This window comes from Cyrtonyx montezumae, unplaced genomic scaffold (assembly GCF_038088225.1).
Source record: "Cyrtonyx montezumae isolate F1298 unplaced genomic scaffold, pur_monq_1.0 scaffold_3, whole genome shotgun sequence".
NCBI classification, from domain to species: domain Eukaryota; kingdom Metazoa; phylum Chordata; class Aves; order Galliformes; family Odontophoridae; genus Cyrtonyx; species Cyrtonyx montezumae.
Window position 1 is genome coordinate 149,240,651 of NW_027072034.1, and position 25,468 is coordinate 149,266,118.

Consider the following 25,468-nt stretch of genomic DNA (forward strand, 5'->3'; position numbering starts at 1 on the left):
GCTCTGCTTCCCGCCCCGCGGAGCCCTCGCGCCGCCGCCGACCCGGAAGCGCTCCCGGGGCGCCTCCATGCGCCGGCTCCCGGCAACCGGCTCGGCCAGGCCAGCGGCGCCCGCGATTCGTGGCCGGAGCGCGCTCCCGCCGTGCCGCCATGCTGCGCGGGGCGCACGAGGGGCAGCTGACGGCGGTCACCGGAGCGCTGACGGCCGGTGGGTGCGGGGCGGCTGAGGGGGGGGGGGCGGTATGGAAGCGGAAGCTTTGGGAGCGAACTCCCAACTCGCTGCCGCTTGCGGGCTCCTCCGCTCGGGGCTCGCGTGGACGCAGCGCGGCAGCAACAGGTGTGGCCGCTCCTCAGGGCTCTGACTGCCGTCAGTAGAGCTCGTGGAGATAGCTTGTCCGCGTCTAGGCCCGGAGAGGTGTGAAGGGGAAATGTTTGGCGGTGTGGGACGGGCTGCCCGCGGAGCTGTGGATCCTTCAGCCCTGGAGGTGTCCCAGGCCGGGTTGGGTGGGCCATCCTGAGCTGGTACCTGATGTAGTGCCTGCTTAGTGGGTGCCGGCCCTACCTGCAAGGAGAGGGGGAACCCGCTGACCTCTGAGGTCCCTCCCAACCCAACCCAGCCCTCTTTATGGTTCTGTAACCTGGCAGCCCGCGGTGCTGTGTAATATAGTACTTTAATTAAAAATCCAAAAAACTAAACCACAGAAGGTGAAGTTGCTTTTGTGTTTTTGCTTATAGCATCAGTGCTCTGTCAAGTGGAACCTGTGGGAAGATGGTTTGAAGCATTTATTAAGAGGAGAAACATAAATGTTTCTGCCTCTTTCCAGGAGCTAGAAGATGAGAAGGAACTTTCTGAGGAATCAGGGGATGAGGAGTTGCAACTTGAAGAATTTCCTATGCTCAAAACCCTTGATCCCAAGGACTGGAAGGTATTCTGTTGACAGAGGAAGTGTTATTATTATCTGGAGATCTCCTGACCAATTTACCTGCCATTTCCAGCTGCTAGTAACCCCCTCCTTACCCCCATCTGGTCTCTCTGTGTCTGTCAGCATTAGACTACCCTGTTTTTGTGTTTTCCATGCATGATCAGTTGAGGGCAAACTCACACATGGGGTGTGGGCTTAGTCTTCTGTATTCTGGAGTTTTGTTAGTGGTCTTAATATTAACACAGCAATTCAATCAAACTTTCTAGGATCCAGTTCAGTACTTAAATGTTATTTGAGTTTAGGTACTGGAGTTTCTATAGCAGCCTCTAGAAAAATTGTTCCTATAGGAGGAACAAACACTCATTATTGTGAGACAGGAGAATCCTTCCGCTTGGTTTAAAGATGCGCTGTATTACAGATCACAGATGTTGCTTTACGTGTGTTATGAGTTCTTAGATCACATATGTCAGTGCTTATTAGAGCTCTTTGTTCTTTGTTCCTCAGAATCAAGACCATTATGCAGTTCTTGGGCTAGGAAATATACGATACAGGGCTACTCAGAAACAAATCAAAGCGGCTCGTAAGTATCTTTCCCTCATAAGCAAATTCTTCTTTCAGAAGTACAGCTCTTTTCTACGTACAAAGATGTCATGACGAAGTTTTTTGCTGTTTTTTGTTTGCTCTTTGATTCCAGTTGCTTACCAGCCTGTAATTTCACTTCACAGTTCTGAAATCCACAGGCCCAAAGCTAGTGAAAAGGAAAATCCCACTGAGTTCACATCTTGTTTTCTTATCTCAAGATTTTTGATTAAAAACAAACAAACCACCACAATAAACAAGCAGACGAACAAATCCTGACACAGCTGTAACTGTGTATTTCTGCATTTTGAAGTCTGCAACCAGGCTTAGTGGAAGGTAGAGAAATATGACTGGCCCTGCCCTGTGTATCTCAACAGGTGTCACCTTCAAGCATCACAGGTGTCACCTTCAAGCAGTTGTTAACTGCCATGTTAATGCTGCTGAGTATTTAAGAAGTATAGATACCACTGTTATCTTCCCGAGTGATAGGCTCAGGGAAACTGAGTGGCAACTCTTACATTTTCTTGTGTTCAAATATTGTACTAAGAGTTATTCAGACCACTGAGAAGTTCAGCTTTGCTCTTCTTTGGTCATTTTGTTGTGTTAATTTCCTGTTGCTGAGTGCTGGAGATAGTATCAAGCCATTAAGGACGTGTTCGTGTGAGGCTGCATTCCCTTGGTGCTTCAGATAACTTGGAAGTGCAGTGTGCTGTTTAATGGTATCGTGGGTCTGTGTCTGAAATCATGAAATGTGAAGGTTCATAAGTGTACTCTGATGATCAAGGATATTTTATGATACTGACGTACCAAGAAACATCATGTCAGGCTTCAGAACTTTTATTTCTAGGAAGCAGTGTGACCAAGAGCTGACTGCAAATATTTGTTTGAAATTTTACGTTGGCTGTTAGGCTGTCTTTATGAAATAAGCGAATGGCTTTGTGAGTTGATCTTGCTTGCAAACGGTTGCATAAAAAAGCTGTCCCTGTATGAGCAGAATTGCTATCTTCAGTTAAACCACACGTAAAGGTTAAGTTACTTGCAAGTGAGTGGAAGAAGGGTTCCTTTGGGCTCACTTGACTGAGCTAAGGCAGTGTGCCAGCCTGTCACCTACTGGCAAAGCCATGGCAAGCAACTGTGTGGTCACTGAGAGCACATAAATAGAAATCATTTTGCACTTACAGCTTGGTTACGTTGCCTTCTGCTTGGACAGCACATTTAGCAAAGCACTGACTTGTACAGAAAATTGTGTTGCAGTTGGTACGTGTCTGTATGCTGGAGTTCTTAGCAGCTCCGTGTGGGTAATGAGTTAGGACTGCATAGAGCAACATCTGGCCTTACCAGTGTTCTCGAGCGAGGACTGGGGTATCACTCTCTCATGATGACATGTAGAGCTCTAAGAGAACTTCGATAGCAACTTCAGATGACATTCTGTACGTGTTAGTTATCCCTTAGGATTTAAGGCCCAAGTAGAGAAATGAGCTGCAGGGTGTGTGTGTGTGTGGTTAGTATTATCCATGAATCTGTGCAGCAGCCCTTGCAGGCTTGTGGCTGTGCTTTACTTGCAGAATTTCTTGGACCATGTTTAGAACTTGGTTAAAGGAATAGAATGTATTTTTTATTTTATTGGAACTATTTTGGTTTTGGTTAGAATTAACAGCTAAATGTACTTGATTTTTCTTTTTTTTTCCCCCCCTCAATTTGATCTCAGAGGGAATTGTACATTTTTGCACAGTTAAGGCCCTTAAACTGCTGTACTGCTGTATGGTATTTAAAGCTAACTAACTGCATTTATAGTCACTGTGCCACTTTGCTATGGGTGATATTAGGATAAGTGGGAAAGCAGTTCTTCTTCAGCTGATGAGAGTAAAAGACAGTTTCTGAAGTTGTTTTGTGTCCCAGCAGAGGCAGAAGAGTTTTAATTCTGGCAATAGTGTTACTCCAGAGAAAGTTTATTCACTTTTATCTGCTTTTTTCCTGGATGGTTTTAAAAAAAACCCTGTATGTAATTAGAAAAATGATAATTGGAATTATTAACTTATTTCTTGCAAACTATAAAGTGTGATGAAACATTTCTCAATGTTCTGCATCTGCTTGCTAGATAAATCCATGGTTTTGAAACATCATCCAGACAAGAGAAAAGCTGCAGGGGAGCAAATAGGAGAAGGTGATAATGATTATTTCACATGCATAACTAAAGGTAAGTCACTGACCTCTGGTAGTAGATTTGTCTCTCTTGCTACTTTTAAAGAACTGTACAAAGCCAAATTAGTTCTCTTCTGTTTCAGCAAACTTCTTTAATCAGCAGCCTTAACCTACATATGACTTCTCTTTGGGTGGAAGCAGTATGGAAGTGCAGCTGACCAACCTTTGTCCATCCTGCTGCTTTGCAATGAAGCAAAATAGTTAATGTGAACTGTCAGAGTAGTGTATGCAAGGATGAGCCACTAGAGGTTGCAACAGGCCTAGAATAAATGAAACACTGTGAAATAATTTGTGCAAGACACCAACAGCAGTAGAAACAGTCAGAATTCTCATGCACTTACTCTGCCAACAGAGCATCTATTGATTTCATCTGGGATATCAGTTTTCTCAGATGCTTGCTTTTGCCCACAGATGACCTGGTGAACTCCACTGAGTGACATTTCATCGCTGCCTGCAGTGACCTGGAACGGTGCTGCTAGCTAATGGCAGAAACTTAGAGATTAGTTTAGGTATAACCAGACTTAGACTTCTAGAAGTGCTTTTAGTTTTATACAAATGTTTTCAATTAGTAAGGTCAGTGCAGGGGGGAGCATGGAATTTGTATCTTCTAATCCTTTTTCGTCTAAGTGACTTCTTCTAGTGCTAATTAAAATGTTAGAAAATGTTACATTACACAGGCTAATGACATATACAGTCTTCTGTAGAGCTGTGGTAAAACTTTTCAAAAAATAAACACAACAGTTGTGTTGTTGGGGCTATGACAAGGGGACGGAGTCTTTGGCAGGGTCTGTTGCAATAGGACAAGGGGAAACGGTCCCAAACTAAGAGGGGAGATTTAGACTGGATGTAAGGTGTAAGTTTTTTTTACAATAAAGGTAGTGAAGCATGACAACAGACTGCCTAGATAGGTTGTGGGTGCCCCATTCCTGGAGGCGTTCAGGATCAGACTAGGCAGAGCTCTGAGTACCTGACCTAGTGGGTGTCCCTGTTCATTGCAGGGGGGTTGGGCTGCATGACCTTTAAAGGTCCCTTCCAACTCAGACAATTCTATGACTCTCTGAATTGACTGAAACCAGACTTTTTTGAGAGATCATGTTAACAAATATCAAAATAATTGTGACTTTGTCTCAATGTGAAGCAGAAAAAAGGAGTCCTGTAATCTGCAAATTAGTTGGGAAGCCTGTTTCCCACCTGTTCTATTTTTTTTTACTGGCCTCTATTCAACTGTTGGGAAAAACTGGTTCAGAGAGAAATCAAGATCTTCAGGCAATATAGACTTGTAGGCAAAGTTCTGCTGCTGCCTGGTTAGTCCAAGGAACATTTTGTCCACTTGTTCAGTGTTGTTGCAAACTGGCAGGTGGCAGAATACAGCACACTCCTGAACTGAGCTGCAGGTTGCACTAGGGAAATGGTATGAGCGTTGTTGAAGCTCCCATCTTGTAATGCAGAAGATAACTGATGTCATTTAGAGTACTGGCAGAGGAAGTCCCTTTCCCAGGGGGCGAGGGAAGGCTGGCACACAGCAGTTTATTGTTGTTTCCTTGCATTCGTTCCTTTCTCAGTTTACAGAACCACAAAACATCAAGGTCTGCAGCTTCTCACTTGCTAGGTGTGACCTTCACAGCGTGGTGTTCTCTGTCCAGGGAAGCAGTCAGAGCCCACTAATAACTGCAACATGAATTTGATGCCTTTGAATTTCTGCTCCTAATGAGAAATAATAAGTATTGTAGATCTGACAGACAAATATCATGCTTCCTTAAGGGGAAAAATGTAGAATTTACTGGACCTGCAGAGTGTGATTTCCAGGTTTTAAAGCTGCAATGTGCTGTTCCGCAGCTGTAGGACTCAGAAAACTGTTCTATTAATTTATCTGCAAGGATTTGGTGCAAGATAAAAGCCTGAAGATGTCACACCCAAGCTACCAGTGACTGACCTGAAATGACTGCTATATGATTTTTATACTCATATAATTTGTTATATTTTAATAGTTTAATGTATTGTTTTTCATAGTCGTTTTCCTCCTACTTAAACAGGAATTGCCAGCAATACAAGTTGAGATGTGACCAAAATAATGAAATTTCAAGCTGTACTGAATGATAAATCGAACACAGATCTGGGTGCACCTTTTCAAACATGTAGAGCCTTTTCTGTTAGCGTTCCCACTGTGCCAGGACAACTCATTTCAGTCTCGTGTTTGATGTCTGGTCACTTTTTTTCAGCTTATGAAATACTGTCTGACCCTGTGAAGCGACGAGCATTTAACAGCATAGATCCCACTTTTGATAACTCTGTACCTTCCAAAAGTGAAGCGAAAGAAAACTTCTTTGAAGTTTTTTCACCAGTTTTTGAAAGAAATGCCAGGTAAGCCATGTCCTGCTGCTTTTGCTGTGCTGCAGTCAGTATTTGCAAAATCTTGTGGCACTGTGTATGTAGCAGGTGCAGTTTCTAAGGGATGCTGGGAATAGCATTAGTTTGATGTGAAGTATAATGCAGTTAAAATAGAGCATTCTCAATGGTTTCTTTTGAAAATAATGTCAGCAGCCACAATAGTGGCATTGAGTTTGACCCATGAGAATCCCTTAAAGAAAAGATGTTCTCAGTTCCATATTGTGCACTGTGCTGTTTGTACAACGCTTTGCTTCATCTTCAAGTAATTTACTGTGCCAGGTGTGTGTATGCTACTGACTACAAATTACTTTTTTAATGATATTCTTATGGGGGTGAGACATTAACACCTGTTATGTTCACAATTCAGCTGGTTAGAAGTATGTATGGAACTGACAGTATTTGGTGATTCTCTCTTGTAAGACGTGTGACTTTTCCTGCATTTGATTCATGCTTGCCAATTAACTTTGTGTGAAGGCTGTCACGAGTCTAAATTCAGCTTATTTCACTTTTTTTTTTTTTAATATGAAAAACTGTTATTGTGTGAGGCACTTCACAATGCATTCTGAATGAACCTATTTTAGGTCTGTTTATTGAGTCTCTTAGTACGTAATCCGGAGATTCAGGCCAGGTTTTGTGGCTGTCAGATGAGTTGTTCCCTTCCCTGTTTGGATATGATGCCCTATCATGGAATAACAAACTCTGGAGCCTATGGAATTGTTCCCTCTTTGTGGGAAAGAAACTGAATGGAGGCATAGCATGCATTACTGTCTCATACCCTGTTAGAAAACGTGGAGAAGTTGCTGTAGCCTAGCACAGAGCACCTTTTGTTCACTTTCTATAAGCTCCTCCACCAGGACAGTGTGTGTGGAGAAATGAGGTCCTGTTACTAGGATTGTAGATTGTGTTCTGTCAGATCTGCTTGCATGTGTGCCAAATTTGGGAAGCAGGAGGCTGCTTTTCTGGGAGAACTCCCCAAAAAAGGCACAGTCTGGAGGATATTTAGAGCAGATGGATCATGTTTTCTTCCTCTTTCCTCATGATCCATTTGTGTGGTGGGAGGAAAACTCAGATTTGGCATTTTGATTTGTGCTTAACATGTGCCATTTTATGAAATAAGATTGCACATACATCATTTTCTGAACATTTCAATTTATTTTCAGGTGGTCAAATAAGAAAAATGTTCCTAAACTTGGGGACGTGAACTCTTCATTTGAAGAGGTAGATGCATTCTATTCATTTTGGTAAGTTAGATGATGACCTCAGCTGCTCTTCACAGTATTGAAGGTGTGCAGTGATAACCGTTTACAGACCTGTTTGTATGTAGATTGTCTGTTCTGGCTGTGTAAGGTCATGAAATTGCTTCGCAGCTGTTTGGCACCTTCCACAAACCATGCTAGATTTTTCTAGCTAAAACATCTACACTGTAAATTTGCAGTTGCATGGGGACTTTTGGACAGTGCTTCTCCAGAATGGCTGTGAACTGAGCTGTCCCACACAGGAGGAGTGGGGTTTATTTCACTCATGTTTTCAGTGGGGGTCTGACTAGTCTGAGAAAGTCAGTAGAGGTTATGGCTTGACTCATCTGCTAATTATGGATGCCTACATAAAGATTAAAGGAATTTCTCTCTTAATTGTGGTGTCCCCATTGCCTGTACTGGGAGCTTAGACAGCTGCACTGTGGAGCTGGTGGTCCTGCAGAGATAGGAATTACTTGTTGAAATAGCACTGACTGAACACAGTGGAATCATTGTAGGTGCACTATAATTGTAAACATTACCTTAAAAATTGTAAAAGCTGTGTGTCTACCAAGAAAACTAATACTGAAGATCTTGTATTTCTAATAGCAGCTATTTTTTCTTTTTTTTCCCATTCTTGTTATTTTTGTATTTAATTTAGGTATAATTTTGATTCCTGGAGAGAGTTTTCCTATTTAGATGAAGAAGAAAAAGAAAAAGCAGAATGGTATGTATGTAAAAAGAAATTTGGTAGGAGAATGAGAGACTAATGGCAGGTTGGAAAGTTGTGCTGTATTAGAGTGTAGAACAGAGGAGGAAAGGCAGCTGAGCTTCAGTTGTGGACTTGAACTGGACTGTGGGCTTTTGGTATTTGTTTTTGTGTTTGTTGTTGTTTGTCTTTTTTAGTTGTGAGATTGAATCGTTCTTGGGGTGTTTCTAAGGTACTTTGAATTTGTTTTGTTTAAAACAACAACGAAGTTTTAAAGCATCTCCTGTATGTTCGTTTAAGTTCAGACTTGTTATTCTACCTGCCCAAGTTGAACCTGGACCCAAAACAGAGTAGATGAGTAAGAGACATTGTTTCTTTCTCCAACTTTGAATCACACTATGCTGAGACAAGCCACACTTTCTGGAATATAGAATTATTCTTGCTGGCTTGGTATTAATAAAAATTACATACTTCTTGGTATGGTGATTGTAGCTGAACTACCTGGAGCTTGTTGCTGTTGGAAAATACATTCTTATTCTATTCTTCTAAACACCAGACATTTAAGTTAGAATAAAGGCCTGAATCATTCAGTCTAACTTGTATTCCACAGCACGCGACCTTTCAGTCGCTCTTGTACCTCCATAATGATATAAACCTCCTGACCCAAGTGTGTGAGCTGCAGCAGTTAGCCACTTCTGTGTCTGATACTGGTGCCATACTTAGGCTGTAGCTGCACATTTGTTTCTCTCATACATTTTTCTGCACTGAATTTTTTTCTCTTTCTGCACTCAGTGTTCTGTACTCCTGGGACGGTGCTGTGAAGGCGCTGTAATTGATTCTGTATCAGTTGTGGTGTTGATAATTTATTTTCTAGGCTTGTTGGAAAAGCTCTTGAGTTATTTGCACTTTTGTCCTTCATCCAGTCGTTCCATGTCTGCTTTGAAAATGTTTACACCCAAAGTTCATAGTATGCTGTACTATGAGAAGCACATTTGGGTTTCCTGTTCTTGCTTTCATGATTCTTGCCATCCTTTCTTGGCAAAGGTTGCGTTGCACGTCTGCTCCAATCCTCCAGGCTGTCACTGACTCCCCTGCTCTTATGGGGATTGTTTCCTTTGTTCAGAATTTTTCCTTTGTTTGTCTGCATTTGGTTGCATGGATGAGTAATTCATGGAAAGAGTTAATTCTGTACACACAACATTTACTTGACACAGTCTGTTTTCTGTGAAATAGTGATAATTGGCATTAATTATACCGCTGCCCTTTAATTAAACTATGTGCTAGCATTGCAGTTGTTTTGCTCGTGCTTAATGGCAGGTCAGCCAATGGAGTGTATTTTGGAAATGGAGTCCATGATGCCATTCCCTGTAATGACAGGCGAGGTGTGTGGAAGGTTTGTCTGACTGTTTGAACACTCAGCACCTGACACACGATCTTGTGGCCTGTAACTTCTTTTTTTTTTTTTTTTTTTTAAGTTTATTTTTGAAGTATTCACAGAAAAGCAACCATGAGGGGGAACTCTTAGATTGTTTGTTGCTGAATTTCTGACAGTTAGAGATTCTGTGTGGTCTATTAGGGCTGAACTAACTGTGCTCTCCCTTTTCAGTCGAGATGAAAGGAGATGGATTGAGAAGCAGAATAGGGCCGCCAGAGCACTGAGAAAAAAAGAGGAGATGAACAGAATTAGGATACTTGTTGGTGAGTATACAAACTGCTCTTGTAAGAGCCATTGGTAGCTCCCAGCAGAAAAGCCCTGTTCCTTTGTACATGCTGTGTCCTTTCCTCTACCAGACAATGCATACAGCTGTGATCCCAGGATAAAAAAATTTAAGGAGGAAGAAAAGGCAAAGAAAGAAGCAGAGAAGAAAGCAAAGGTAGAAGCAAAACGGAAAGAACAAGAGGCAAAAGAAAAAGTAAGTTAACTGCTTGGTTTATTTTGTTGAAAAAGCCAGGTTCGTTCACACCTCGTCTAGAGGCTCCAGCTTCTAGATGTGTCAGAGAATTGGCACTGAAGTCATATTGGGCTTTACAGATGCAGTGTCCTTGATCCCAGTGTAACAGCCAGTACGAGGCTGACAGCCTTTTGAGAAAGAGATGAAAATAAAAAGCATGGATCTGAAATGAAAAGCTTATAGCATTGGGTTTTGTTGTTGCATACGCTGCCTCGGCTTAAAGGCAGTCGCTAACGTCTGTGACCCATGTTCCTCTAACACAAAGTGGATGCAGCTGCTTGCTTGGTGGCCATGGTCTGTGAGCAGTTGCTTGGTGTGAAACACTTTGAGGTAATATTACCTACTTGATAAATATTAACAGCTTGGAAAGTATGTCTCTAGAAACAGGATCCAGAATGAAAGGCTTGGGAAATGCAGGGTGCTAAAAAGAACCTTCAAAGACAATGCTGAAGTATTGCTGTACTCCAGAATATGGACACAGCAAATTGTAATATTGAATGACCTTGTAACAGTACGACTTTGCTTTGTGTATATTATTGTGTGTTTGTTTTCTGGTTTGTTTGTTTTGATTGCAGCAAAGACAAGCAGAATTAGAAGCAGCACGGTTAGCAAAAGAAAAAGAGGAAGAAGAAGTTAGGCAACAAGCATTAGTAGCGAAGAAGGAAAAAGAGATACAGAAAAAAGCCATCAAGAAGGAAAGGCAAAAACTGAGAACAACGTGCAAGGTACTTCAGCGTTACCATAGTGAAACATAGGTTATCTGAGTGAAATTTCTGTGCTTGCTTAGACCAGAGCTTATCACACGCTTGTTCAGAGATGGGTATGGAAAGTGGGTTTGCTAAACAACAAAATGCAGAGATGTGTTCTTAGCATGCAGATTTGAGTAAGGCTGACTGAGTAGGCCTGAGCACAGCAGTGGCTGAAGAGTGCAGTGTGTTAAGATTCTGTCTGAACGGACAGGACAGTAAAGTTCAAGAACTTTGCAGAACGTGTATTTCTGCTTCCAGAACTGGAATTACTTTTCTGATAATGAGGCAGATTGTGTTAAAATGATGGAGGAGGTGGAAAAGCTTTGTGATCGTCTTGAGCTAGCAAGGTAAGTTTTCCTGCTCCCCATTCCTGCTCATTTTGGTATCCACTTTTCTACTAGTGATGCATTGTAACTTAATCACTTATTTTTAGTCTGCAATGCTTGAATGAAGCACTTACATCCACAACAAGGGAAGGAGGAAAGGCGGCTGTAGTAAAACAGGTAATATAATACATATATTATATATATGTGTAACGTGCTATACAGCAGAGGGATTTAGTTTTCCACAGCAGTGAGTAACAATTACCTAGGAGGGGAATGAGAACAATCTTAACCAGTTCTGTTACAAAAGAAAAATCCTGCCTCTCCTGTCCATGACCTGGGACTGGATCCTCAAAAGAACTTATGTGGAAGGGCCAGTGAGTTGGATGCCAAAGTACAGGGAAAACAAGATGCTTGTGCTCAAGATTCATGAAACTCCACAAGGATCTGCTTAAATTTGCCAGGAAAGAAAATCCATTTGGAGTAAGGAGGCTGAACCTCGTCTTGCAGAGAGAATAAGATGCTTTCTCTCATCCACTTTAGAGTCACGTCTGTGAACTTTATTTTATGATGCCCCCATCCCAGGGTTAGGTTTACTCATCAGACAATGAAAACATAAGATTCAAATCCCTCTAGCTCTCCATATGATTTAATTCAATTTCCCAGGCTCCAGGAGAGCGTTCCAAAATAGGACACTGACCTTTCTGTCCCTGTTAAAGCCTTTCTACTTCTGCTTTAATAAAAATTATCTAAGATAGTTTTCCTTTTGCAAGGAAGACTTAAGAGATAGTGGGCATCCTTCCACCAGGTGTGTGTAGCGTTTTAATGTCATCAGAACTGTGCTGTACATCTATTTTCCTACTCAGAATGAGGTATGTGAAGGGTATGTAACTGCCCTCTCAGGATGTGATTACAGTTCACAAAGATGTGTGAAAGATAAATTCAGTTCTGCTTGCTCACAAACTGTGCATATAGCCACCTAAGCCTGAGTGAACACAGAACAGCTGAATCTGCATTGTTGCAGTTAATGCTAATTTAGGTATCCTATTAAAGCTTTCACTTGAGTTCTGAGTGCAATAACTGATAATTCCTGGCCTAACCAGGGTTAGGTAGCAATTATGCTGGAAGCTCTGGGAGGTACTGTACTCAGAATGCACTGCAATCCACTAGCCAGTTTAGGTTCTTAACCCTTCTGTGGATCTGTGTCTTGGTGTCAGATGTTAGCATGGACATTCCCATTATATCCAGAAGTCTTGCCTTAATCCTTACATTTCTCAGTGAATTTGGGGTGGACTTCTGTTAGCTGCTTATTTGGGATGGCTAAATTTACACACGTGATGGAGGGAAATAGTGCTGAAGCAGATGAGCTCTGTTTCTTCATGCGTCACGTGCAGAACAGAAAGTAAGCAAAATTCAAGGCTCAAAGCAATTCCAGATGGGGGGGGGGGTTTGTAGCAACGCAAAATGTTCCTCTCTTAAAAATGAAAATGCTCATTTATGATCCTTCAGATAGAAGAAATAAATGAACAAATAAGGCGAGAAAAAGAAGAGGCAGAGGCTCGTATGCGCCAAGCAACAAAGAGCTCAGAGAAGTCGACGACAGGTGGCGGAGGGGGGAGCAAAAACTGGCCAGAAGATGATTTACAGTTATTAATTAAAGCTGTGAACCTCTTCCCAGCAGGGACTAATTCAAGGTACTTCTTAGTTTTGGTGTTAAAAGCTAACTAATAGTTTTAAGTAAATAATGAGCATAATACGACTTATATTCTGACCGTTTTGTCAGTAGGACTCTTTAAATTTCCTTGTTCTCCTTGACTGTTGAACAGCCTGGGGTTTCTCTTCCGTTAGTGCTGTGCTGTACACGTGTCTAGAATTACTTCTGGCCCTATTTGTTTAATTCAACTTGGGCCCCAGTCCGTCAACAAGATTGTGCCCTGCTGCACGTTTGTGCAGGGCTCATGACAGGTGCCAGTCACTAAAAGCTCAGAACAAAACTGGAACAGTGACTGTGATCCACCTGGGGGGAACACGAGCACGTAAACTACTTGCAGCAGCTCTGCAATGAATGTGCTGCTGTTTCTCTCCTACATGGTAGGAGGAAAACATATAGAAAGAGTTAAGTGCCTCTTCTCTCTTTGGGAGAGCCAAAGAGAGGGAAAAAAAGGAAGCAGCACTGGTGCTCAGCTTACTCGTGCCTTAAATCCTGTTCTTTCCCAGGGTTGAAATACCTTCTTTCACTTAGGATTCACAGATCTGAAGCTTCTATTTCTGGATTTAGATACCTACTTTAAACCAAAAAAACAAACAAACCCAAGCCTTCATACTTACAGTAGTGATAGGTGTGGCACCAGTATTTGTTTCTGCACTGCATTTCAGCAGTCAAGAACATCAAGAGCACAGACCTAGCTCTGTGATCCTCGTGCCTGATCAAGTGCACATCTTCCCCTCCATTTTCTAAGATGCACTGTGGATAATTTTGGGGCTGGAGCATTCCAGCTCTGTCCAGCTGGATCTCCTTTATCTGCTGTTTAGTTCTCTTTTGAGGGGCATTGGAAAAAGTGTTATTATGTCCCTGCCCTTTCAGGGCCAGTGCAGTATTTCATATTGGAGTTGTTTAGGGAATTCAGGTAAGCAACAGCTGAGCAGTATGTTCTGCACTTCCACACCTACATTCTACCTCCATTCCTTTTTGGTATGAAAAACCAAGAACCTCATACAAGCTGACTCAGTTCTTAACAGTTACTTAGTATTTATGTCTAAAACCCTTCCATGCTACTGAGAGTTTTCTTGTGTTTGAGTACTAATGAATTTAACTTAGGAGTTGGTATATATTTACCTGTGTACAGAAGCTTGATTGTAGCTTGTACGAAGACAAGCAACTATATTACATGCTGTCTTTTCCCTTTCTGTCCTTGCTTCAGGTGGGAAGTTATTGCCAACTACATGAACTTGCACTCTACCACTGGAATAAAACGAACAGCAAAAGATGTCATCAATAAGGCAAAGAGCCTCCAGAAGCTTGGTAACTGTTGGATTATTTTTGTATTAAGATGGTCTGCATGCTTCTGTACAGCCCAATGTTCAAACAGCACAGTGTGACTGTTGGCAGAAAATGCTCTGTGTATCCCAAAAAGAAATGTAGCTCAGGTGGGAAACTTAGAGGAGCATTTCTGTGACAGTATTTCTATCGTAATAGCTATCATGTTAAGTCTTTATTTCATGAGCAAATCCCTGAAATTCTTTCAATCTAACTCGATGAACCCATAAATGTCTAGGCCCTGTTTCTATAGTTGGAGTGAGAGGAACTGTCCACCCAGCTGTGGGATTCATATGGCTTCTGTAGTAAATGGGGCTTAGAGAGCTGGGATACTGATGAAAGGCTCTGGATTATATTTTCAAGGAAAAGCAAAACATGTTACTATAGGAAAAATAAAAAAAGTGTTAAAGTTGTTTCTCTGTACCACATACATATATGAGGATGCTGGAGATTGTGCCTGTATTCCTGACTGCCCCTGTGACACAGGTAGTCTGGGTAAGGCAGGAGATCTGTGCTGCAGTCCTCACACAAGACAGTCCCTTTCAGTCTCACTGAAGCAGCAGATTCATGCTTAAATTTATGCAGAATGTATTGGACCCTGAAAGAGATTTTATCTACTGACTTTTTTGCCATCCTTGTAAAGGAAGCATGAACTGGGGCTTCTATTTTTCGTTACTCTGTACCCTTTCACTGAAGATAATCTGCTATGATGCTTTTATTATTATAGCTGGCTTCTGTTTTGTTGCAATAACTATTCTGTTTCTCACAGACCCTCATCAAAAAGATGATATCAACAAGAAAGCATTTGACAAATTTAAAAAGGAACACGGCGTGGTGCCTCAGATGGACAGTGCTGCCCCCTCAGAACGATTTGAAGGTAAAGGTGAAAAGGGAGCAGAGCTGTCTCCTCTGTGCATCTTAATAAGAAAGTAATCTATAAATTAAAGAGTTCCTTACGAAGAAACTTTAGTGAGTAAGGAGATGCAAGCTCAGTTACTACATCGATCTGGTAATTCCTTGTACTCTGAGTACAAAATTGAACAGTGACAGCTTGCAATGCTTCTTTGGGAGGCAATAGATTAGATTTGATAGTGAGATCATTTGTTCCTCATTTTCAGGAAGCAGTAGGCCTGAGGGATGCCTTGAAATATAGGATCATCCTACAGCTAAGCTTTGGTTTCCCACTAAAGCCCAAACACCTCCCATCAGACCACAGCCTTGCAGGAGGCTCTTTCCTTACTGAGAAACAAAAGGAAAAGCAACAGCACTACCCTAAGGATGTGATTTCACAGGACAGCTCTGGTTACCCAATACCTGCTTATTTAATACCTTACAAAGACTGTGCTGTACTTAAAAGATCACACGTGCCACTTGGCCAGTACTGCAAGGAATTAACTATGATTTTTTATTGGTGTTTCCCGATGCTTATCTCAAAGGTTTGTTACTAAATTTTTTTTGTCACTTTTGCATTTGAAAACAGGATCGCCTTTAGATTCATCCCCTTGGACTACAGAAGAACAAAAACTTTTAGAACAAGCATTGAAGACTTACCCAGTAAATACTCCTGAAAGATGGGAGAAAATAGCAGCAGCTGTCCCAGGCCGGTCAAAAAAAGACTGCATGAAGCGATATAAGGTCAGGTTTTCTCACCCTTTAACTTGGGTCTCATCAGAAGCTGTTGTGTTTGTTCTTGCCATCTCTCCCAGACCCCACAGCAGCAAGCTAGTGCAAGATGGAGCCTTAGGGAGAATCTACCTTTTTGTAATTCAGCCCCAAGAGCAGTAAGGACCAGGCTTCCTTTCACTGAAAGTAGTGAAGGTGGACACTGGGAAGAAGAGTCTGCCTCTTGAAACTTGCCTTATATGTGACATATGTGACAGCAAGTTATTAGAGATTGTGAAGTCCTAGCCATAAGCCCCCTTTGTATTTATTTTGTATGTATTTTATACTACACAAGTAGATGAGCACTGATCTTCAACACCGTGTCAGTACTAATTGGTTTCATTCTGGGATAAATTACGTTACAGTATTCAAGTGTCTAGATTCCTCACTATGTTGAGAGCTAGCAGCGTTCCAGGCTGCCTGTACACTTAAATAAGACGTGTGTTTTTCTTCCCACCTCTCCAGGAACTCGTTGAAATGGTCAAGGCAAAGAAAGCTGCTCAAGAACAAGTGATGAATGCTACTAAAGTCAGGAAATGACTTTTACTGACAATCTTTGTTTTATAATAAAAATGCAAATACTATACAATTTTCACTCCTTCATTAAGTATGCAAACACAGGACCACGAGTGGTACTTGAGTTTTAATCTTTTCAAATGCATTTCTCCCATGTCATGAGCTGGAAGAAGGAGATAGTAGTATTCTCTTCTTTTTTTTTTTTTTTTTTGTCTTTTAAAGCTCGAAACAAACATAGTGAAAGTTCTTGCCATTCCCTACTCACGAAGCCAGTGCATCCCACGGCAGATCTTGTTATACTCTGGAAGCTGTTCAATTGGACCTGGAATTTAAAGGAAGTTGACCGTGACACATTTTGAACTGTTAAGGAAAGCTGCAGAGAGGGTTACAGTAGGGGAACCTGGCAACATACCCAGGGCAGCAACTGCAGGATTCTTATTGTAGATATACTTTGTGCAAACTTCTTTGATAGTCTGGGCATCAACAGCCTAAAATGATGAGAGACATCTCTGTTACCAGCCTTGTCCAAAAACTTAACAGCCAGCGATTGTGATTTCCTTTGTTAAATCCAGAGGAACAGGCAGCAGAACAGTTACAGCTTTCTGTTAGGAACAGTCTAACCTCTGTACTGTTGCTTCCTATAACAATTAAACTTAATTACTACTGTAGGGGCCTAATTGTAAATTTACAACTCTTACTTCAATTCTTGCCTCAAGTTCTGGAATTGGAATTCTGCGCTTATAACACAGCATTTGTCTTCCAATGTCTTCACAGATTGGGGTGGAGCCTAAGCCAGGAGAAAATAAGCTTCAGTCATCAGCATACAATTGCAGTAAGAAAGAAAGAAAGCAAGCTCTCTCAGTCTCACCATCGAGCTGTAGCAGCATATTTGTCTTCAGAAGATTTTTTGCTCGAGCTACTTCATTTTCTGTGACGCTGGTACAAAGCCTTATCCTGAAAAACAGTTTAAAACCAAAATGGTTAATTAAAGCTAACCTGTGCCATGCAAGGGGGCTGTATCGTAGGCTATCAGTTCATCTACCCAAGCACATCTTTCCTATAGATGATGCTGATAGGGTATCTGATATGAAAACAAGCCCCAGGATATGCAGAAGCAGCATGCTAAAAATGGAGGTTTTGGAAGCATACCAATATTGAGCCCAACAACAAGCTGTGCCCCCTTAGAAGAGCTGTATTTCCTTTTATTAAGGGAATGTTTTGAGCCACGTGTGGTCCATATTTGCCAGTTTGAGAATGGCTGCTGGTAAGCTACCAGGAGCCAAGCAATTAAAGGCAATTAGCCCAGAAGGCAATCCATTACATCCTGGCTCTTGGTAAGACAGCAAACTGCATAAACTACATCACACTGCATAGAGAAGACTTTATTAGAAGGACAGAAGGACGCAGTACTCTTAACCCATTACTCTAGCACAGGAAGGGCTCACAGCTTCTCTTGTGTTAAGCTGTAGTATACAGATCACTAAAACAACAGCACTTTTACCTACAAGCTATTTACAGAGATCTCAGAATAATGGTATAAAAGTGCTACACGATGGAAAAAAAACCTCATTCTGTTTTCTTTCAAGTTCACCCACTTCAAGCCCTTAAATAACGCATCTATCTCCAATTACATCTTCATTACATTAGTAGGTGCATTAGAATTGCACCTATGAGCATGTTTTCCCTTTAGATGCAAGGTTTTGGATGAAAGGAATTATCTATAGTCCCAGGTTTCAAGAATCCATAGGTAACAGCTCAGCTTTGGTACACATCACTCTCCTATGTACTCCTAACACCTCATGTTGTGGGACAGTAACTGCAGACCAGTTAACAGGAAGCTGTACAGTCATTATGCTGAATACTTGCTCTCAGTTGTCAAACACACAGCTCATGGCACTGTATGCTGGTGTAGCAGCATTCCAAAAGGTCTCACCTATATTTTCATAACTGCTGTCATGTGAAAGTCAAAAAGAAAACCACTGCCATATTTGCCTTGTAAAAGCACCGCTATTAACTACACTTATTCTTCTAGGGGAGAAAAAACAAACCTAAACCCAGAAGCATTCATTCTAAGTAAAAGTGCCAGGAACTGGCTGCTGGGACTGTGCACCTCACTGTACCGAAGTTCAGAACCAACATCTATTTGTTTTGCCCAGGCAAGCCTAGGCAGAGAAGTAGAAATATTCTCTTAAAGAGAATTCCTGTTTTTTTAAGTATATTGGTCCACAAAAATGTTTTGGTTTCTTTTTTAGATAAATAGCTGTTTGCTTACCATTCCCTCTGAACAAAATGCACCATGTCCTGCACAGTTGATGCCTCACAGACCATATAGAGTCCCCACAGCCCTGTGTCGGTGTAGCAGGTGTTGAAGGACTGGAAGCTATGACACAGGTTACCATGGCAGGCAATCTGAGCAAGTTTACTGGATAAATTCTGCTGAGGCAAGAGAAAACACATTTCATGAATTTTCTGAAAGCGTACTTGTGTGTGTCTTGTTTTCACTGGAGCCCACAAGAGTATCACAAGCTGCAGCTACAAAGTCAAGTGTACGGGAACTGCTGTGTCACGGCCTGAACCACTGAAAGAGCGCCTGAAGGAAAGATCTGGTCAGCCCTGGGAGCACAGCTGAAGGCAATTCACCTGTGCGACCAGAAGGGGTAGAGCCTCAGATCTCACTTAAGGGCTGACTGCCACTGAGGGAGGATTTCAAGTTCCTTCTCCATGAGCCTAGATCTTCAGAGCCAAGTGAGCACCTATTTTCTTTCTTTTTGTAATACCTCCTTGTTCATGCTGGTCTTTTTGCCATTGCAACCCATACATCAAATATCAGCTCTTTTGATTTTCTTCCCTTGTATGTAACTTGTATGTGATTCCCAGTTTCTTCCCTTGCATGTAACTCACACTTCCAAACAGCCCAGATTTTAAGCCAAAATCTTAGAGCTACACAGGTTCAAGAAAGGGACAGTTAGCCATTATCAGGATGCGTGGGTATTGCCAAGTATGAACCATTCCACTTCCCACGAGGGCTGGCAGACCTCAAGTCACCTCTACTTTGGTGATTTAGAATCATTTGCTAAGATTTTCTTAGATCCTGGACAACAAATTCTCTCTGACTTCCAGCCGGGCTTCCCTTATCCTGCTTTAATGAAAGACCTTCAGAAATAACAGTCATGAAGTATCAGTAACAGCTCTGGATATGCTCAAGTCCACCTGCTCTGGCAGAACCCCATCAGACAATTCCCACCAGCCTCACTAAAAGCAGCGAGGTGCCTGCAGGTTCACTTACCACTCCTCCTCCGAAGGAACGATCCCAGTTACCGATCAGAGTGTTTGCTACCATAAGGGGAATGGTGTCTGGGTCAGACCAACCAGCTGCTTCCACAGCGATGGCAATGTGCGCCAGGGGCATCTTGTCATCTCTTATACGAATCTGTGGGAGCACATGAAAGCAGCTCAGTACAACCTGCACATGCTGACGTACATGAGAAGCTGAGCATCAGGAGGCAGACACCTCCGTTACACCAGTATCATAAAGCACACACACAGAACTAAACATTAAAATGAACAAAGGTTTGTTTAACATCAGCCTTAACTAGTCACACTCTGGACATTCTGCAGCACTTTGCCACGTACACAGAGGGCATTACAAAGTGTTCCATGAGAAACAGCTGGAAGAAAAGATGATGACTTTTCAGTATCTCAACACGGCTGGGAATGTAACACAAATGCCTCCGCTCTTTGCCATATCCCCAACAAATGGAAAAGTTTCAACAACGAAGGCAAAGGAATAAAAGGAAAGCAGCAGCAGTGGTAAGGGAAGTATTCTTCCAGGAACTGATGAGGCAGAGGAAGTGGTGGGAGCAAGGCTCGCCAAAGAAAAACTGATAAGTGTTGCTTCAGGAACTATGTACTCCTGCTGCCATCACTGCAGGCAGAATAACTGAGCTCTCATCCTCACACTCAGTTGTGCTCCAAGGGGACAAAGGGCAGCTCAAAAAGCCACGGGACAGCTTACCTCACTGCCTGTGAAGCTACATGGTGGTAGGGGTGGCAGTCCTCCTTCTGGAGCAGATGGCAAGTTACCAAAATGGCACTTTGCTAGGTCAAGTAGCTCATCATGACAGACCCCTGAACAAAGATTTTTCACATGCTTCATGATGCCACTCCATGAACAGTTCACTTACATGGCTACACTGAACAGTAAGGCTCCCCCCTTCAACTTTCAGGTTGCTCACAGTCGTTAATGCAGCATAATCACAATCCTATTCCAAACCAAACTGCTCTCAATTTCAAACCTCAACATTTTTTCTCCCTTTTTTCTTTGCTACTTCCTTTTCACAATTAACTCCACTTTGTAGGTCCTTCTTTTTAAGCCCACATGGAATAATGACCTCACCCTCCAATTCAATTATAGTTACTGATTTAGGAATGTTTCTGGAATTTTACTGAAGGAAAAAGGGAACAGGAGTTCAAAGGCTATGAAGGCAGAGCTAACAGTGAGCATCTGGGAGCTACTGAACAACGGGCAATTCATCGTGTTGCTCCCAGAAACTTAAATGACCATGGTTTTAAGCAGAGTTTCACACGATCCAGGGTGAGTAACCCATACCAACCTCCAGCAGCAGCCAGGACTATTCTGGGTCCTTTGTAATGTGTTGTTATGTACTCCACCAAATCGTTACGGTTTATGGATCTGCAACAGTCAAGGAATCATCATGACTGTGTTAGTAAAGTTTACTCCAAGATAAAAAAAAATATAGTAATATAGTATCAAAATAATTATAAGTTCTGCCAGCATACAGAAAGAAAAAGCTCAAGGGCAACTTCCTAAAAAGGAAATAGAAGCTTTACACATTTTGTCTTTCAAAGTTCTTACAGCATCCAAGGAATAAGAATTACAACTCTCAGTCAGGAGGCAGGATCCAGCAATGATCTCATGCAAATCTGAAAATTTGCTGAGCTCCTTATCAGCACTGCTATAAATGAGTGCTGAAAGATCAGTGTGAACACAGGCTTGTTTACAACAGTGCCTAACACCTGACTCATGGGAAACAGGAGCACTTCCAATTTTGCATCAGGTACATTTTTAACAAATAACAAATTAACAGCAAATAACGAAGATGTGCAACAGACATGTGACGTTCACATGCACTTTTATGACTGCATAAAGGGGATATAAGGAAATTCTTACAGTTATATCCAGTTCAACTTCATACATCTTCCAAGGCAAAAATTAAAGTTATTCCCTGCATTTTCCCAGGATTCTTTTAAATATAGAAAAGTTACCCCACAATTAAAGATGGCCACAAACTTGGACATACTTGATGTTTTCAGTGGGTCCTAAAATTGTCCTTCCTAGGGCTGTTTTCTGATAGGCTGTGGCATGAAGGTAATCAAAGACAACTTCCTGTAAATTGGTTTCAACCTCTTGCATCTCTCGGAGTATAACTCCTCGCTCACGCTCAATCTCTGCTTCTCCCAGGGTACTGTTCTGGATTATGTCAGCAAGAATTTCCACAGCTAATTGAAAACAGAGATGGGAATGGAAATTGAATTTTCAGAAAAATCTGGTTCCAAAAGTAAAACTCAGCTCAAAGCAGGGGTGGCCCAGGATTCACTGAAAGTTCTAAAAATGTCCACGTTCAAAAGGTATTTCTGAGGGAAAGAAAGAAATGCTTCTAGGATCAACTTTGCTTCTGACGCAACTCTTCCCAAAACTGCACTCTCACATTCCTGTAAGTTTAAGAATGTACTTTTTGCCCAAGAAAGAAGAGACTTTCCTTACTTCTTTCCTATAAGACTAGGCAGCAAAAGCACCATTCTCATGCTTCACCAGGAGCTGGATTAGTGTTTTGCTTTCCGTTGCTTTTCTGATTTATTACTAAAAGCTGTTACCTCTTGGTAAATCTTTTGAGAAGGCCTTTGCATAATACACTGTTTGTTCCCTTGATGTATAGGCATTCAGATGAGCTCCCATGTTCTCAATCTCTAGTTCAAGGTCTAACTGAGACCTCTTTTTCGTACCCTGCAACAAAACAATAAGGAAGTCAAAATAAACCTTTGAACCCACCTACTGAATGTTACTACAGCTTGTTTGCAAAAGTCTAGGTCAAGAGAGTCTTCCGAAATGAATACTGGCACACTGATCTCTCCAATACTTAGGCAGAGCTAAAACCTACTATGCTTACAAATTAAAATAAAAAGCTGGACTATATGTCTTCTAAGAATACTACAAAAAGTTTAAAGCAAGTTAAAAGTAGACCCAGTACAAATCTATAGTTCTGTATCAGCTACACAGGACTAAAAATTTGGCTTTCTAATTGGAACCAAAATCCAAGTTGGTTTCTCCTCTCTCCTTGATCTGTAAACTGCATTTAGACAATTCTGACAAAGCTCCTATCACTGATCTCTAAGGATGACTAACTTGGAAATTCACTGTGATTTTTAAGCCAACACTCATACCTTGAAAGCCATATGCTCAAGAAAGTGAGCAGTTCCATTGTTCTTCTCGTTTTCATAGCGGCTTCCAGCATCAATCCAAAGTCCAACCTCAACAGGGGGAAAAAAGCAGAAATATTTTATCAGTCAACAGTGGAACTTTGCTGTTTTTCCTGTATGAACTTCACTTAAGATTTTAAGACCTACTTTTAAATGGCTTTTTCTTTAAGTGAAACATGTTTTCCAGAACAAGGAAAAAAATAAAAATCTTCACAAAATTCTAATCACAAAACATTTGCAAAAGCCTTATGAATCCTATTTTCCAGCTCATTTTAAGAATAATTACTGATGAACATTTATAGACTCCAACAAAGTTCCGTAAGGAGACAAACATGAAGTTATGAAAACATGTACAAAGTTATGAAAACACATCCCCTTTACAGGTTACCTACTGTGCATGTTGAAAGTCCAGAGTCTTCAGAAGCTACTTGCAAGCCATTTTCCAGAGGACTCACACGAGTCTCAGGAACATTTAAGACTACCTCTGTTGCTGCCTGGGCAGCTCTGAATCTGCCTGTTCCCACATGAACACACTGTAAGAAAAAGACATCAGTCATGCTTAGATTATTATATCACAGATTTGTTTCAGTTGGAAGGGACCGTTAAAGGCCATCTAGTACAGCACCCTACAGTGAGCAGGGATACCTATGGGCAGACCTCTTTAGATACTGACAAGTCGTTCTCAGGTCTCCCAGAGCCTTCTCTTCTCCAGGAAAGAGAGAAGAGACTCACAGACTGTCCTCGTAGGGGAGCTGTACCAGCTCTGGGATCATTTTTATAAGCCTCCTCCTGATGTGCTCCAAAAGGTCCATTTCTCTCCTGTACTGAAGGCTCTAGTCCTGTAGTATCCTAGAATGCTCTTTCTAAAACATATTCCTGAACTTAAATGTAAAGCCATGGCTCCTTCTTTAAAACGTGAATTAAAAAATATATTCTTTACTCAAAGCTATTTGTCAATACTTCATGCAGAAATACATTAACAGACTCAGAAGAGAAAACCAAACATCACAGAATTATCCCAAGCTGGAAGGGACCCACAAGGATCACCAAGTCCAACTCCTTGCTCTTGTCAAGTCCACCCAATAAAACAATCAAAGCACATGTCTGAGAGCACTGTCCAGATGATTCTTGAATTATGGCAAGCTCTGTGCCATGACCACTGCACTGAGGAGCCAGCACCCAGCCACCTTCTGGTGAAAATCATTTTCCTGATATCCACTGTCAACATCTGTTGCAGCTTCATGCTGCTTCCTTGGGTCCCACCACTGTCAGCAGAGATCAGTGCTGTTTCTCCACTCTCCTGAAGAACCTCCCTTCAGTCTCCTCTTCTCTGGGCTGAACAAATCAAGGGACTGCTCCTCCAACATTTTAAGACAACAAAAATGGAACAGACTGCACCTGCTTCCCTCCAACTAAATATTCTACAAGAAAGCTATGTTGCTACCACCAGCCAAACACTTCCAGTGTCACACTCATTTCCCAGGTCTGCTAACAAGAACCTGCATTAAACTGAGTATGTCCTTTAGCATCTCAACTGCTCCTGAGTACTTGTTTTCTAAAGCAAAGGGAGATTCTATGGGCCTACATCAAGGACTGCAATTCAGTCATCTGCTGTCCAGAATAAAGGCAGATATTGAAATTGCTACCTTGTAGTTACAAGTATGCTAATCTCGAAGAAAAGTTATAAGAAAGAAAAACTTCACTGCACTTTTTCAACATTAAGAAATCACAGAATGCCTTGAGTCGGAACAGACCTTAAAACCGACACATTCCCAACCCCTGCCGTGGGCTGGCTGCCGCCTATCAGCTCAGGCTGCCATGGGCCACATCCAACCCGGCCCTGTGCTCCTTCAGGGATGAGACACACACAGCTTCTCTGGGCAGCTGTACTACTGATCAAACCCTCCCTTTTTTAGTTTTAAACCACTCCCCCTTGTCACATCACCTTGCAAGAAATTTATCTGTCCCGTCTATAAGCACCCCTTAAGTACTGGAAGGCCGTAGTGAGGACTTTCCAGCGCCTTTTCTTCTCCGGAATGAACAAGCTCAGCTCCCTCAGGGGTTGGGTTTGGTCTTATTTTCTCAGTTGGATCTCAAAAGCCTCCTGGGATGGACAGAATGCGCAGAACCCCGCCCGGGGCACGCAGCAGGGCGGCGCCACACCTCCCGCCCGGCGCCTCAGTCCCCACGCTACGACTACAACTCCCAGCACACACCGCGGCACGCGGCCTCCATTCCCCCCCCCCCACCCCCACTGCGGCAGCCCGAGCAGCGCAGAGAGCCGTTGAAGCGGCGGTGCCACCCTCAACTCGTCCCTCTTCCCTGCTACCTCCGCCTACCCGGTTCCCCGAGCCGGACGGCCGCAGGAGGCGAGCGCACCAGGGCACGAAGAGCCGCCGCGCCGCTAAGCGCCCCGTAGACACCGCCATCTTGACCAGCAATTAGGCGGGCAGACGCTCACTTCCGGCGGGCGCTGCGCAGGCGCAGAGCGGCGGTTACCGCCCTCAGGCGGTGGCTGCCCCTCCCTGCCTGCCCTTTTCTTTCCCCTACCAGAGGCCCCTGTGCTCGAGCCCTGGTGGGCGACAGCGGTACTGTGGTATCGGGCCACTAGTGGGTCCAGGAGAGCTGCTGCGGAGGGAGGAGTTTGTACTGTTCATAAGAGCAGTACTTCATCATAGTTAATATTACCTTCAATT

At 42.4% G+C, this 25,468-nt stretch overlaps 2 protein-coding genes and 1 long non-coding RNA gene across 5 annotated transcripts; 1 reads left to right on the top strand and 2 right to left on the bottom strand.

Annotated features, from left to right (window-relative positions):
* Positions 1 to 56: 56 nt before the first annotated feature.
* On the top strand, positions 57 to 16,313 carry DNAJC2 (DnaJ heat shock protein family (Hsp40) member C2). Of its 2 annotated transcripts, none has more exons than XM_065743644.1 (17): positions 57 to 207; positions 735 to 925; positions 1,427 to 1,502; positions 3,600 to 3,698; positions 5,923 to 6,064; positions 7,252 to 7,332; positions 7,988 to 8,053; positions 9,642 to 9,733; positions 9,827 to 9,948; positions 10,563 to 10,712; positions 10,995 to 11,083; positions 11,170 to 11,239; positions 12,569 to 12,753; positions 13,981 to 14,081; positions 14,866 to 14,979; positions 15,577 to 15,731; positions 16,224 to 16,313. In XM_065743644.1, exons 1-17 carry the CDS (start codon positions 150 to 152, stop codon positions 16,296 to 16,298), a joined length of 1,866 nt encoding a protein of 621 aa, XP_065599716.1. In that variant the 5' UTR covers positions 57 to 149; the 3' UTR covers positions 16,299 to 16,313. The 2 variants fall into 2 exon arrangements, with proteins under 2 accessions (XP_065599716.1, XP_065599717.1); XM_065743645.1 differs by having other exon boundaries at positions 58 to 207; positions 14,866 to 14,973.
* LOC136053066 (uncharacterized) lies at positions 3,300 to 4,395 on the bottom strand. The gene is made up of 3 exons (XR_010622588.1): positions 4,045 to 4,395; positions 3,712 to 3,963; positions 3,300 to 3,475 (listed from the first exon to the last, which is right to left on the bottom strand). It is a non-coding gene; the product is annotated as an uncharacterized LOC136053066 (long non-coding RNA).
* Positions 16,314 to 16,440: 127 nt separating the features above from the next.
* On the bottom strand, positions 16,441 to 25,214 carry PMPCB (peptidase, mitochondrial processing subunit beta). Of its 2 annotated transcripts, none has more exons than XM_065743648.1 (13): positions 25,112 to 25,214; positions 23,165 to 23,305; positions 22,737 to 22,823; positions 22,170 to 22,299; positions 21,596 to 21,794; positions 20,888 to 20,967; positions 20,290 to 20,402; positions 19,561 to 19,704; positions 18,547 to 18,707; positions 17,143 to 17,228; positions 16,973 to 17,061; positions 16,687 to 16,762; positions 16,441 to 16,596 (listed from the first exon to the last, which is right to left on the bottom strand). In XM_065743648.1, exons 1-13 carry the CDS (start codon positions 25,199 to 25,201, stop codon positions 16,532 to 16,534), a joined length of 1,461 nt encoding a protein of 486 aa, XP_065599720.1. In that variant the 5' UTR covers positions 25,202 to 25,214; the 3' UTR covers positions 16,441 to 16,531. The 2 variants fall into 2 exon arrangements, with proteins under 2 accessions (XP_065599720.1, XP_065599719.1); XM_065743647.1 differs by having other exon boundaries at positions 18,547 to 18,710.
* Positions 25,215 to 25,468: the final 254 nt, after the last annotated feature.

Coding starts and splice junctions, on each gene's coding strand:
- PMPCB (XM_065743647.1), bottom strand. CDS start 25,201: ATGGCGGTGTCTACGGGGCGCTTAGCGGCGCGGCGGCTCTTCGTGCCC. Junction 21,795..22,169: donor CTCAAAAGATTTACCAAGAG/GTAACAGCTTTT, acceptor GTTTTCAATTAG/CTGTGGAAATTCTTGCTGAC. Junction 19,705..20,289: donor GTAGCTTCACAGGCAGTGAG/GTAAGCTGTCCC, acceptor GTGCTCCCACAG/ATTCGTATAAGAGATGACAA.
- DNAJC2 (XM_065743644.1), top strand. CDS start 150: ATGCTGCGCGGGGCGCACGAGGGGCAGCTGACGGCGGTCACCGGAGCG. Junction 7,333..7,987: donor GATGCATTCTATTCATTTTG/GTAAGTTAGATG, acceptor TATTTAATTTAG/GTATAATTTTGATTCCTGGA. Junction 12,754..13,980: donor CCAGCAGGGACTAATTCAAG/GTACTTCTTAGT, acceptor TCCTTGCTTCAG/GTGGGAAGTTATTGCCAACT.